The sequence below is a fragment of the Gekko japonicus genome, unplaced genomic scaffold (assembly GCF_001447785.1).
Source record: "Gekko japonicus isolate JY-2015 unplaced genomic scaffold, Gekko_japonicus_V1.1 scaffold279, whole genome shotgun sequence".
Taxonomy (NCBI): Eukaryota; Metazoa; Chordata; class Lepidosauria; order Squamata; family Gekkonidae; genus Gekko; species Gekko japonicus.
The window spans coordinates 1,331,816-1,346,343 of NW_015162485.1; the positions used below are offsets into that span (position 1 = coordinate 1,331,816).

Below are 14,528 nucleotides of genomic sequence, written 5' to 3' on the forward strand. Positions count from 1 at the left end.
AAAAGCATTGCAATGATTGACTCTAAGGCACTACAGCTCCCCCTAAGGTACTTTTGCCATTGGGCTGCAGAGATGCCTCTTCCCCCTCCCTCCTGTTGCCCTGGAAACCAAAGCAAAAGGCAGGAAAGAGGCCTAGAGGAGAGAACTTAAAGGCAACTTTGTAGCCCTTTAAACCTCTCCACAACCAGCTACTTGATATAGTTGAATATACCTGAAAAAAGCCAGAAAAAAAATCGGCTTTATTCGGGATCAGCTATACCAGTAGCCACTCAAATTCTCTGATCTGTGTTTGACTTTAAAAATACCCAAAAAATATTGGTAAGGTATTTTTCGGATATATATATATTTGCTTTGATACATGCGAATGCACACCCCTAGTTGACAGACATGGGCAGTTTGGGGTGTGACACCAGCTTTTCCTGTTCAGCCTAGGGCAGCTTGCAAGACATGTTAAAAATAATTTTAAAAGTTACAGTATAGAACCATAGGGTCCAAATAAACAATAGACCAATACACATTTTGCCCATATGAGAAAATTCAGTTCCATTTCTCCTTTCAGGAGAAAGCCTGTTGGTCTTGAAGCCTCATGATAAGTCATCAGTATTAGTTCTGAACTTACTCCTGAAGACCACTCCACAACAGAGGGAGGTCATTAAAAGAGCCTGGGACAAACAGAGGTAGAAGAATGCCACTCCAGGGGTGTTCCATGGTAGATAATAGGAGTGTGTCAAGAGATATGGAAAGTATTCTCTGAAAGGAGAAAGTCTGAAAACTGCTAAAATGTTTGAATACCTGAAGCTGCCTTATACTGAAGCATGCAGTTGGTCATTCAAGGTTAGTATTGTCTTCTCAACCTAGCAGCAGCTGCGATAGACAGCCTTCACATCAGCTACTACCTCATCCTTTTAACTGGCATTGCTGGGGATTGAACATGGGACCTTCTTCATGCCAAGCCAATGCTTTACCATCAAACCACAGCCCCTCCCCATTTTAAATACACCACTTCCCCTTAAAACCCTGGTGAATGTGAGAGGTAAATGGTATGTGTGATATATTTTATCTTTGTCTATTTCAGTTGTTTCAATGTTTTTATTTTATGTTGTTTTAATTTCATGTAATAATTTAATCAACTGGTATGTTGGATCTAGTAGAAGATTTCAAGGTGGAACAGATCCCTGTCTTCCCATTCCCCCCAAAAGTGTTCTCTGATGACTGGGAGAAGCTCACAAGAAGTGACACATTGGGTAAAATCACCTTCCTCTTCCTCCTCCACACAAGCTGTGAGCAGAAGAGAAAGCAATGGTTTTACCCAATTCTTCCTCATTGCTGCAGCACCTGATCCTGTGGCAAATTTGCTTTCAAGACTTCCTCAATCCTCGATGAACAGTTTTGGAGCAAATGGCAGATTTTTGGGGAAGGGGAAAGATCCACTCCAGAAATTCCTTCTGTAAATTATTCTACTGGACGAACCCACAATCTAAAAGTGTAGAAAGTTTGAAATGGTATAATAGTGTCATGTGCTCAGATTGCAGGTATATATAACTCACCATACCTGAAATCACCTGATCCAATGGAGCTGCAGTTAAAGAAAGCTAAACCACTGAGCCATAAAGCACAACCAAGAGAAAAGGATGGTGTGGATCCCTACCAGCTACATTGTATAGATTCTTTCACTTCTCAACCGGTTCCACTGCTTCCTCCTATTGGAAGGCAAAAACCTCAGGTAATGTGTATAAATTGTTCTTAGGCAGTTATTTTGTACAATAGCCTCAAACCACTACACTTAAGCCTGATGATTTCAGTGTTCTTAATTATTATTCTAGGACACATATTCATAAGAAGGTTTGAAAGGCTGTTGCTTTTATTTTTTATGGGTAACAGTAAATATGATCTACATGGGGGTATAAAATATGCAATGTGAAGCCATATGCATACAGTTGTTTACAAGGTATAATTGCTTTTCTATTCAAAATCTCTTTAAAATATGGATCTAGTTTAATCAGTTTTAATTAAAATATAGCAAATAAGTGTAGCTGTCATTAAAAGTATAGCAATTGATAACTGGCATATTTAGGATTGTTCCGGGCAAGGGGAATGAATAGGAGACACAGTGCCAGTGCGACTTATGCATGTTTAACTGTGTGCTGGCTGGCTTCCCAATCCGGAGGCCCTAGTATTCACATGGGATCTAATATTCACATGGAACTCCACATTTACGGGGAAAGTCCATCTGTCTAAACACAGAGAGCATTCTGTATACTGAAGTTAATGCCCCAGTCCCTTGTCACCAGTGCGTCATCCAAAGTTGGCCATACTGTACTGTAGGCAGGACCTATGGGGGAGCAGAGTAACGGGAGAAGTGGACTGGAGCCAGCAGTTGGAGGGGAGAGCCGAAGCTAAGGTGATGGGGAAGGGTGGCTGGAAACAGCAGGATGGTAGGGGGAGGAATAGAGATGCAGGTGAGCCAGCAGGGGGGATAATCCAGAACTTCAGCCAAAGGAATTTCTCCTCTCTTCCAAGTCTTTACAGGTCCCCTTGAACATTCTTAAACCCACACATAATACAACTCTGCCAAGCCTACAATATATATATGGACTGTATGAGTATTTTAAAATACATACCTCTGAAACTACTTCAGGCTGCAAATCTGAACTCATTAAAGTCTGGACATCTTGCTTGGTGTGCAATTAAAATCAATTAGACTACCCCTCAGAGGAAGTGTAGTATCCTGATTGCAGTCTCCTGCTTTCAGAGTGTAGTTTCTTAGCTGGTGGGCTGATCTGATAACTTTCTTCCATTTAAACTATTTTGCAACTTTTTAAAAAAAGTTTAAGCACAAAGAACTTTACACAAGAAAACCTTTCAGAACATAGCGGAAGACTTCTGTTTATTTCCTGTGCCTTGAAGAGGGAATTTACTGTATAATACTTTAATCCTTTCAGTGCCCTGGGATGTACACCGTGGAGTAAATTTTCAAAGTACTGTGCGTGGATTTAACTGTGCGACTCTTATTGATGTTAATGGGAGTCACACGGCTAAATCCCTGGACAACACAATTTAGAGGTGTATGTCTGGGAAAGGACATTGGTCTGAGCTGATGAAACAGCTGGAAATGAAAATCCATCAGAATGTACTGTTCTGAAAGTGGTCTGGTGGTGTGACAATGAGGGATTTATAATTAGTAACCATCCGTGTGGCTTAGTTCTCAGTGCGAGAAATCTTTGACATTAAACTTCTGTACTTTACACACCATGCCCCATGTGAGTGTTCAGATACTCCCCAAAAGTGCTTGGATCTCAAGGAGAGTGTAAAAATATGTATTCATATCCAGAGAGAATAAACATTTAGTTATCACATCACTCCTCAGGCAAACAGTCAGAAAGTCTAGAGTTTGTGATAGAATCTGGTTTTCTTCCTAGGGTTGCCAGCTCTGGGTAAAGAAATACTTGGGGATGTTGGGGTTGGAGCCTGGGGAAGGTGGGGTTTGGGGAGGGGAGGGACCTCAGTAGGGTATAGTGCCATAAAGCCCACTCTCCAAAGCAGCCATTTTCTCCAGGGGAACTGATCTCTATCATCTGGAGATTGGTTGTAATAGCAGGTGATCTCCAGGCCCCACCTGGAGATTGGCAACTGTATTCATCCCCAACAGACTGTTGAACTCAATACATAGGACTTCAGGTGAGCATTCAGACCAAGGACTCACTGCTCTGTCCTTTTCTTTGGTGTGATTACAGAACCTTAATGAAAACTTGAGTGCTCTTTTTGGTCACTGAAGCATATGAATGCACACTCAGGGACAAAAAACAAATTACCTGGTGTCCACACTGGACAGGTACTTGGGAGCTTTAGTAAACACCTGGATGCACATTTCCAGTTTTCTTTGACTCACAGGATCCTCAAATCACAGGTGTACCTGTGGCACTTTTTACTTGCAGATTTTGAGGAAACTTCTTTCTTTACTCCATGAATTTTGCTCCACAAATTTCCTCCAATTCATGGCAGATTGTTGCAGCAAATCCACAAGAATAAAGAGAGATCAAATCTCAGTTGCAAAAGAGCTAAGGTAATCTGCTCATTCCTATCAAATTGGCCTTCAGCATTTTATAGGAATGGTTTATATCTTAAAGAAAGGCAGTGTAGATTCATAGGTTCTGCTGATATATAATTTCTGTATATTCATATAGCTGATATATACTGTAGGTTCTGTCAGATCTATGACTTTTAGTACTAAATTAATTAGAGTTGATGGAAATATAGGTGATAATGAAATTAGTCATCACTTCATTAAAAGGCATTAATGAGCAGGCAAATTGCTTTATTTCCCCCCTTTTTTTCTTATGGTTGACTATGCAAGACAAACATGTCAATAGATTCAGACAATAATGCTCTTGCTCCAGTGCAACATTATGCACTGTGATGTTGCAATGGTCTAGCAAATTCCCACATTATTGTCTACTGCATTTTTCAAGATAGTGCAGTCAGATATGGTTTTCAGGAGCTATGGTGCTCTCAAGACAGGATACACTAAATGCAATCCTTGTGATATCAACAGATCTCCTTGTACTAATATAATGCTGCCACCACAAAACATGAAGACCAGCACTAAGATATGAGTACACAGAATCAAAGGTTATTTTTAGGCAGACCACTGAATACCAACTAAGAGTTAGATGCTGATGAAGTTGCCCCAGGTCAAGTGATGGTGCAGTATCATTTCTTTTGCAGGGATATACAGGATTGAGCTAACTATTTGAGTGAGAGAGAATCACAAAGCAGGAATATATGCTTAGCTTTCATTTCAAATGTTTATGTTCATTGCTGTTAAAACTACTGAAAATCCATCAGTGTCTCAACTAAAAAAATCTTTTGAAAATATTAGTATGGCATTACTCATAGCAGCACTCACAATGGTTCCAGGATCAGAGGGGACCTGAGTTAATGCAGTCTTGGCAGCCAGGAGGGTCTTGGCTCCGGTGCAGAGCATATGCTTTCAATATAAAAGGTCCAAGTTTCAATCCATGGACTCTCCAGTTAACGGATCTCAAGTAGCACATGTTGGAACAGAATGGTCTCTGCCTGAGATGCTGGAGAACTGCACTGCCAGTAGTGTTGCCAAATGACCCCGGGGGGCGGGGAATCCCCCACTTCGGAGCCCCGAGTTCCGCCCCGGCGGAATCGGGGCCTGGGGGGAACCCTGCCCCCGAAGCTGCGTCACCTCACCGTTGCTGACGTTTGGGGCGTGGCTGAGCTTGTCGGGGGGAAAACCATATGTTTCCCCCCCGACAAGCTCGGCCATACCCCCAACGTCAGCAACGTCTGACGTCACTTCTGGTGATGTCGCGGCGGCGCGCGCACACACACACAGCCGGCTCCCGACCAGGACGGAGCCTCCCCCGCCGGTAAGGTTTCAGGATTTGGCAACCCTAACTGCCAGGCAAGAGTAGACAATAATGATCTGACTTGATATAAAGCAACCTCATATGTTTAATTCCAAGAGCCAATTTTTTAGTTGTATACTTTGAGACAGCCTCTAGGGGGAAAATATCAAGTCAGATTAGCATATTAGAAGCAATTGAATGTATGATATGCCTCATCCTGTGCTTTCCAGCCCACCAGGTAAGATATTCTTCCCAAAACCGGTTCTCTGTTCCCCTTCCTGCAGAGGTGAGGGAGATGGCAACCAAAGTCATGGCTTCTTCATTTGTGGTACCTTGCCGCGTGACGGGGTGAGCTCCCGTCTCTCGTTCCAGCTCCTGCCAACCTAACAGATCGAAAGCAAGAAATTGCAAGTAGATAAATAGGTACCACTTCGGTGGGAAGGTAACAGCGTTCCGTGCGCCTTGGTGTTTAGTCATGCCAGCCGCATGACCACGGAAATGTCTTCGGACAGTGCTGGCTCTTCGGCTTTGAAACGGAGATGAGCACCGCAGCCCTAGAGTCGGACTCGACTGGCTTTCGAGCAAGGGAACCTTTACCTTTTACCTTGCCTTTGAAATACTCCCCTCCCCTGACTTACCGTGCACCTACTTTACTGTCCTTTAGGCTCAAACCGAAATGTTTCCTTTTACTCAGGCTTTTTGCCTAGGGGTTCAATCTTTTTTGCTGCATATATGGCCTGCTTCTTTCCAGAAGACTATTTTGTGAATATCACTTTAGGCTGCTGAATGTTGTTTCGGGCTATTTTTATGCCCCCAGGCTTGTTTTTTATGGTGTGATAATTGAAATTGACAATTTGTATTTTGTTTTTGTGATTCTATTGCATTGTTTTTACTTTGTCCATTGCCCTGAGGAGGTCTCTGGAAAGGCAGCATATAAATCTTTTAAATAAATAAATATGAATAGTTGGTGACAAATGCATGGCACCTGTATTCTGTTTTAAAAATAACAGAATTAAGAACATCCCCCCCCCCCCGAAATGTCCTGGCCTTATTTACAATGCAATTTTTTAAAAAATGCTTTTAAAGCAGTTTTTTCAACTATCATCAACCTAAATCACTGTATCTAATTCTGACATCTGGGACCCTGTGCAGATAATGAAAGTTCTGGTTTATTTTGGGTCTGTGGAGGTCTCTTATCCATTGACACTGAAGGGAAAGCACTTGCTGGTGAAGATGTTGCTTGGTGTACATTGGACTCTAGTATTAACAGGAGATTACTGGATAGTGGCGAGAATACAATTCAGCACAAGTATCTGCAAGTGGCTGTGGAATCATCTGTAATGTGTGCTTGAATTTTGCCATGACAATAGTATATGGTAACAATGCATGCAACATGTCTGGAAATAAGGGAGGGCTTCATAAAGAGAAAAAAACAATGCCAGTTTTGTGTTCTCCATTGTGCACATGCATCCCGTTCTGTGCTTTAAGAATTACAATCAACTAGATGTGGTTAATTCTTTTTCTCATTCTGTGTTCTTAATTGCAGTTTTCCTTTTTTAAATACAAGATAATATAAGCAAATAACAATGACTGTTTTGAGACAATTACTTGGTCACACTCATTCTGAGAAACCTAATATACTTTTTATTTCTTTTATGTTCTTTTAAAAGCCCTGTAGTGGTCCCAGTAAAATAAATTTATTCTTCCCATAATTGTTCTGGGAGGGAATTAATGTGAAGAAAAACATTCACAAAGCATAATAACCACTATAATTATTTGCTTCTTTAGATTCTTTCCTAGAGGCCTGAGAATTGGGGTGGTATGCCTTTAAATAGTAAAGTTCCAGTAAAAAAAAATTCATTATCAACTTTCAAATAAAGCAATCCTCCTGTCCAGCTGTGAAAAGTACTAGATGATACTTATTTGCCATTTGTGTTATTTACGGTCCATGACTTTTATGGTAACTGGTTCCTATTATTGGTTTCTATTAATGTAAAACATAAGTGAACATAAATGAGGCGTGAATCATTTCTTTTTATTAGCCCTGCAGTCTTCACTGAGTCCTTGCCGTAACTCCAGCTGTGACTTGTTAGTGATAACCTATTTAAAGAAAGAGATCCTTCAGAATAAGACGCATGATTAGGATATTTACAACCCCTCCCCTAAAATGTTTTACTACTTCACCACTTGAAAAGAACAACAATAGTAAAAGAAAACTATCCTGTAATTAGTGACTCAGCAAAAGTCAGAACACCTGTAAATTGTATGAATTACAGTGCAAGTGATACTGTAGGCAAATTCATATTGATTACTACCTAAAGGCAAGAGGTGATATAAGTCACTTGTACAATGCTGGACAGTGTTGTCTGTGGCCATATATATCTATGGCCTAGTTCCACAGCCAGCAGAGTAAGTGATAAACCTGCCTTTGGGGTGTACCATTTCAGACTGAGAGTGGGTGTTCACATTATGTGACTGCTGCCTCACAAATAACAATAACAACAATAATAAATACAAGTAGAAAACCTAGCATGTCTGGGGAAACGCTAGACTGGAAACATTCTCCTTGAAACACCTTTTTAAAAAAGATGTGGCAAAACATCAAGTTATGTGAAATCTCCACCTGTATTTTCAGATGGTATACTCAAGAGATAGGTGGATTCCTCCCAGGCTCTATTCACAAAGAGCCTGACAAATTATGAACAACACTGGAGACTTCATGTGAAAATATACTTGCACATTCTCCAGTCACGTAGTTAGTAATTCTCAGGCCCTCCTCATGAGCCCCCAACTTCCTCTGTATTCCTAAATGCATTAAGATGTTAGTTACCCTAATAACTGCATTTCCCTAGGCACACTTTGGTTCAGATGCTGACAAAACATCATTCAAATGGCTAAGGAAAAAAGGATGGAAAGAGGACAGGCAGAAGGGGAGGGGGGATCTCTTCCTGCACTTCCACCCACCTATCAATTGGTTGGCTGCACACCTGCCGCCGCCACCCTGTCCAAGACGAACCAAAATGAGATTTAAGCTGAAAATGTATTCTGAGCATGTGTAGAATCTTGATTTACGTTTCCATCTTCTGCAAGGACTTCTCAGAGAAATTATATTTAGTTCGTATAGTGTCTGAGTATTATGATGCAAATTTGGGGCTCAGGGTGGTTAACAACAACTATAACTACAAGTTATAACTATAAGTACAAGTTGAGCAGCCCCAGCATAAAACATACACTTTATCCTTTACCTGTAAGGGTCCCTTTCGAGATGCCGTTGAGGTATTACAGCAGCGCCTGAAGCCTGTTGAGCCAAGCATGCGGGTGACGGCATCTAATGTTTCACTAGAGGAAGCCAGAGAAAAGCTCAAACAAGAGGAGTGGAGAAACCGTGTACATGATGATAAGTAAGTTCCTTCATTTTCTTGGTATTTTCATTATACTGTGTCTCTTCTTCTGAATTTCTTTTACTGCTTATAAAAATAAAAGTAGCCATTGATTCTGATAACCTTAAAAAAGCAACTCTGCTTTGTTTAATTGATATGAGCTTTGGACTGTAATTATGTAATCACTGTACTTCAGTTGTTTAAGGGTAGCAGCTTCAGGTGATAAGCTGCGGATCTTGGGTAAAGTGGAGCCAAGAGAGCTCTGCATTTGCCCACAGCCCTGGCACCTAGCCAAGTTCAACACTCCCTTCCTCTGCTATAACATTTGATCACTGTGGTGGTATTTGCTTTTGCCTGAAAAATAGTTAAGAATTTCACAGCCCATAAAGATAAAATTTGATACGGATCACATGGGTGGGAAGAAGGGGCATGCTGTGGGGCTGGCTGTTGCCAGCCCTCAACCACCACCTAATGGTTTCTCCTCCACCCCAATTGATATTAATTCACCAGGGTGAGAGCAACATGGAAAAACATGCAGGAAAATCCATTGTTTTGCAAGCCCTAGTGGACACTGAACATCTGAAGACACTTGTGTTGGGTGTGCTGACTGTATGTTCATATATGCTTCAATAGCAAGTTTGGGGCACCTGGAGATAGCACAGGTTAAGGTGAATTGTGAGGTGCAGCATGGTGTCCCTGTAACTGGATGCTCATATATTGTGTGCCCAAGAGTATGGCATTATCTTCTGCACCTCTATGAGGCCAATGAAGTCCACCTTTCGGATGAGGATGATGACATCTTCTTGAGGGATTTGCACGAGGGCCTCTTGGTGGCCATAAGAGGTAAGTGGGGTGGCAAGGCAGACCAAGCAGTGAGCTGATCGCCCCCTGTGGCTGAAGCAGTGTGAAAAATGTTTTTGTGGACTTCCGGTGGATGGATCGGCGATCGTGGTTGCTCTCCTCGAAGCTCGAGGAGGTGACTAGCACACCTTTGGCTTGGAGGGGTGCCACCTCGTGGCGCCCCCACGGAGCCCGTGTGATGGGCTCCAGGCCAGAGGGCTCTCGAGGGTTAGCCTCTTTGATGGCTTGATGCCAAAGAATAGAGGCTTCCCTCTACCCTGACGGTCCAGCCGATGGGTGACCTCCGGGTATAAGCCAATATAACTGGGACAAGCGCAGGAGATCAAGCGGAATAGCGATGAAAGAGAGTGGGGTCAGATATGACCAACAATGAACGTGTGAATTAAACAGACTACCTTTCTAAAATGAAGGGCCCCCCCATGGGAAAAGCAGAGCGCAAGGAGGGACGCCTCCTAAGCGCCTGAATAGATCAATGAAGCGAAGGGGGGAAGAGGGGAGAGAAACAGTGTTTTATTGTGAGAGACTTACTTGAGTGGTTTTAGCGGAAAGACTAATCTTTCGAGCTCTGGCACAGAGGCTTTAAATTGTAAACAAAGAGAGAACATGGCGGCTTCACGAGGGAAGATAAAACCAAAAGGCAGCCAGAGTCCAAGACTGGAAGAGGGAGCAGATGTCATGAAGACGTTAGTGGATATGCTAAAACCGGTACTGGAGCAGCTCGGTGGTATTAACCAGCAATTGGCTACACTAAATCAAAACTTCGCCTTGCAGCAACGCCAGCTGGCAGAGACAGAAAAGAAAGTGGAGCATGCAACTGAGAAACACCGAGAACAAAAAGATGAAGAAAAGAATGAAAGATGTGGAAGTAAAACAAAAACTGCAGGAAAGCCAATTTGACTCTCAGATTCCAGGGAGTGCCTGAAAAGGAGAAAGAAGAATTGAAGAAGACTCTGGGAGAGATCATCACTCCAGTAACAGGCTTATCAGTGGCTGTTGTTGTTGTTCAGTCGCGCAGTCGAGTCTAACAAAAGATATAGAGTCTGCCTATCGGGCATACTCTAATTATATTTTAAAAAATAACCTGCCTGGGGAGATTGTAGTCAAGTTTGCAAGAAGACAGACCAGAGATGTTATATTGAAGGCAACCTCGGCAACTCCACTGAAATTTGGGAATACAATGATTAAAACTCTAAAAGACATCCCATTTGAAATTCGTCAAAAGAGGAAGAGTTATAAGGACTTAATCTCATTTCAAACAAATGGAATACAATATCGGTGGGGGGATTTCTGAATGTGTCATCTTTAAAATTAACGACAAAAGAGAGAAGATTGACTCCATCTTTAAAGCGAAGGAATTTTTGAGACGGCAGCTGGGATCAGAAGATGAAAAAGACGAAGAAACAAAATTGAGTGACTCTGCTACCTCTGGAACAGATGAGGACTCTGTGGGTGAAGTGGGAGCAAGCAAAACTGTATATGATTTTAGAGAGAGAAAACAGAAGTAAGGGCAGAAGGACTCTGAAAATGGCCCTATGAAGACAAAATACTAAACTTACTAATATTGAAGCAGCAGTAAAAAAAAAAAAAGAACTCACAAGTATAATGTTATACTAACACATATTTACTAACATGTACTTTAACACAGATATGATCTCCTACTCTTGGGATTTTAGTTAGTGTGGGTATCTTTTCTTTATCCCTAGTTGTAGTCCCTCCCTTTTTTTCTGTTGTAGTTATGTAGTCTTGTGGAAAAATAATAAAATTACCGTCTAGGGGGTTTCAAAAAAAAAAAGGAAAAATGTTTTTGTGGTACATGGTACAATTTAGATGAGCACCCTGATGCATAATTTTGGAGGATGAATGGGTAATCCTCATACCAGAAGCCTGGGGCTTCAGCACCTTCATGAACCTGAGACAGGAACCCCTTGAGGGATGTCATTATCCTTGACCTATAGACCTTGTGGCTAGGAGGATAGGATGTGGAATACTTCCTTCAAGCACTAAAGAAGGCTTGGCAAGGAGAAGCATGAGCTGTACACATGTGACAGCTCAGGGCTTGGAGCCAGCTTGGGCTCACATGTGAGATCAGGGATGCACAAAGCAGAGGAGACCTGACTCTTCTGCATCCCACCAACTGCCCACACTGCAGTTAGGTCTGGAACTGGGTTTTTTTTGTCCTGTGTGTGCTGCAGATCCCTCTTAAGCAATGGACATCAAGTTGGCCCTTTGATTATCCCAGGTAATGGCGTCGACTCTCCTTATTACATATCTACAGACAAACGACCATGGGTACTTGAAAAGTCTGAAAAATGAGCTTTTTTTCCATTGACATATTTCCGGACATGAAATTTACCATGTAATAGTGAGCACCAGAACAGCACAGACAGGCAAAACTACACACAACATGGGATGTTAGGCTGTGGGAATTTCATTGCCCATGCACATGCTTGAATCCAGCCTTAAGTATTTGTTCCATAGCGGCCAATAATGTGTATCTGTGCTTGCAGAATACAAGTTATTAGAGTGCAGTATACATTATCAACCCCAACAGATGGTGTTCTAACAAAATAGGCTGTAGTTCTGCAATATACTGTGGTCAATTAGTGATCAATTAGTGCAATGACTGGAGATCTTTTCCTCCTCCCTTCAGGCCCAGGAAAGTTGATTCCCAGGGTCACAGGATCCAGGTGGGCTAATAGCCACATGGGGTGTGGAGGGGTGCACTGAGGAAGGTAATGGGCAAAATTTCCCCCCTCCTCCCTCTTCCGCAGGCAACAGTTCTATATAGGCAAGTGTTGCAAGTGAGTTTTGGTCCTCTGACCCAGATGTTACCTGACAAGACTGAAACACAGAGTCCAGGTAAAGTTTCAGAGTCCAAAGTCCAAGACCAGGTATTCCTGCCACACAAGGCCCAAGCCAGAAAAAAGATGGCCTAAAGGATAAGTATCCAGAAAGGTCTGAACAAAAGGTACAAACTAGAATGAATTGCCATCCTTTATGCCAGGCTGCCAGTAGCTGGCCTAATTCTGGTTGACCAATGAGGTGTGTTGCCAAGACACATGATCACATACTTCTGCAGACAGTATGTGCACAAACTCAAGCAACTCCCCCATCCCCCCAGATTCCTTGCACTAATGCGATGGAATGTGAAGGCAAAACTCCCTCCTGGTACCTGGCCTTGAAGCTTCTGGGTCCCCTGATCTCATCTGCACCTGTGTCTGACTTCATCCCATTCCTTATCTCTCTTGAAACTGCATGTCATTAAAGTCCCAGAGAGAACCCTTCTGTAATTTTACTAGGCCCAAAAGCCTGAACCAAAGTTCTGAAAAGCCAAGAAACAGCTAGGAAAAGGCCAGTTTCTTGACAGTGCTGAGAGGAGGGAAATATATGCAAGATCCACTGACAGATCACAGAATCCAACCCCTTGTTTGCAGCCTAAATAATAAAGGCATGTTGTTGTTGTTTTTTAATTTATTTATGATTTTTACATTACAAAGAGAAAAACAAAAGTTGCAGTATATAAATCAAATTTTGGAGTTTACATTAAACATTATTTCTAAACCATTTGTTAACTTTGTACCATCTTTTTTGGAAAGTTTTTTCATCTTTTCCTAAAAGTGTCATATTCAATTTATCAATTTCTGCCACATCACAAATTTTTATGATCAACTCTTCTCTAGTAGGTAAGCTATCGGTTTTCCAACATTTAGCAACAAGTATTCTAGATGCAGTAAGTGTATATGAACCCATCTGGTATTATATGAAGTAAGTACATTTCTGGTAACAATTGTAGCTCTATGTCCATAATCTCTGTTATTAACTGTTTAACATCTTCTCACACCGCCACCACATATGGAAAAAAGTGCCTATATTATTCTTACATCTCCAACAGTTTATTGATACGTGACGTCTTTATAACATTTGGCCATTTTGTCAGGCGACCAGTGCCACCTGTAAAACATTTTGAGTATATTTTCTTTATATGATGTAGATTTCCATATTTTCAACCAATCATCTATATCAAAACTATATCCTATGTCCTGCATCCATGTTACCATTGATGGTTTAACTGTTTCATCTTGCAGAACATCAACCAATAAGAAGTTATACAATTTTTGTATCAGTTTGTCAAAGGTTGTTGTCTAGGTCTGTCTTTTCATGATAAAAATCCATTACTTTATCTTTAGTAAACCTTGACTGTAATTGCAATTTTTCCCAACCAGTCAGATTAATATTTTCAATGCTTGTAGTGTCTCCAACGAATTTAGCTCTTTATTCTTGTTTAATAGTCTTTGATATGTAACTCTCTTATTGTCCGACATCAATGTAGGCATTACGAAGACCTCTAAAGGTGAAACCCACATAGGTATTTTTAGGCATGTTTCTGTTGTCAGTCTCACTAAGACCCAACAACAAAAGATTCAGAAGTAGATGACTTGCCCACATGTTACATGTTTCTGAGCATGCCTGGAAGCATGGCCGGCTCGCCCGCTAGGCGAGCTAGGTGCTCGCCCGCTAGGCGAGCTAGGTGCTCGCCTAGGGGCGCCGGCCCTCAGGGGCACCAAACTGCGCCCCGCCCCCCGCCGCCCTACCCCGGCGATCACCGCCCCATGGCGGTCAGCGAGGGAGCAGAGGCGGGAAGCACTGGGAAGTTGCGCCCTCCGGCAGCTGAGCCTCCCCTCCCCGCGAGAGAGAAAAGGCTCGGGTCTCTGCTCGCCCGCCCCTGTGCGCGCTCTCTCGCTCTCTGTGGGGAGGGAGGGGAGCAGGGGAGGGATAAGAGGCGGGAAGCCCTGGGAAGTTGCGCCCTCCGGCAGCTGAGCCTCCCCTCCCCGCGAGAGAGAAAAGGCTCGGGTCTCTGCTCGCCCGCCCCTGTGCGCGCTCTCTCGCTCTCTGTGGGGAGGGAGGGAAG

The 14,528-nt window shown here is 42.5% G+C and overlaps 1 protein-coding gene across 1 annotated transcript in view; it reads left to right on the top strand.

Moving 5' to 3' along the window:
• The window catches only part of SPATA17 (spermatogenesis associated 17), a gene marked incomplete at its 3' end in the record, with an annotated part of 121,462 nt that overhangs the window by 100,349 nt on the left and 6,585 nt on the right, over positions 1–14,528 (top strand). The window contains 2 exon segments of the mRNA XM_015405926.1: positions 1,526–1,723; positions 8,631–8,779. Coding sequence (XP_015261412.1) covers positions 1,526–1,723; positions 8,631–8,779 — 347 coding nt within the window.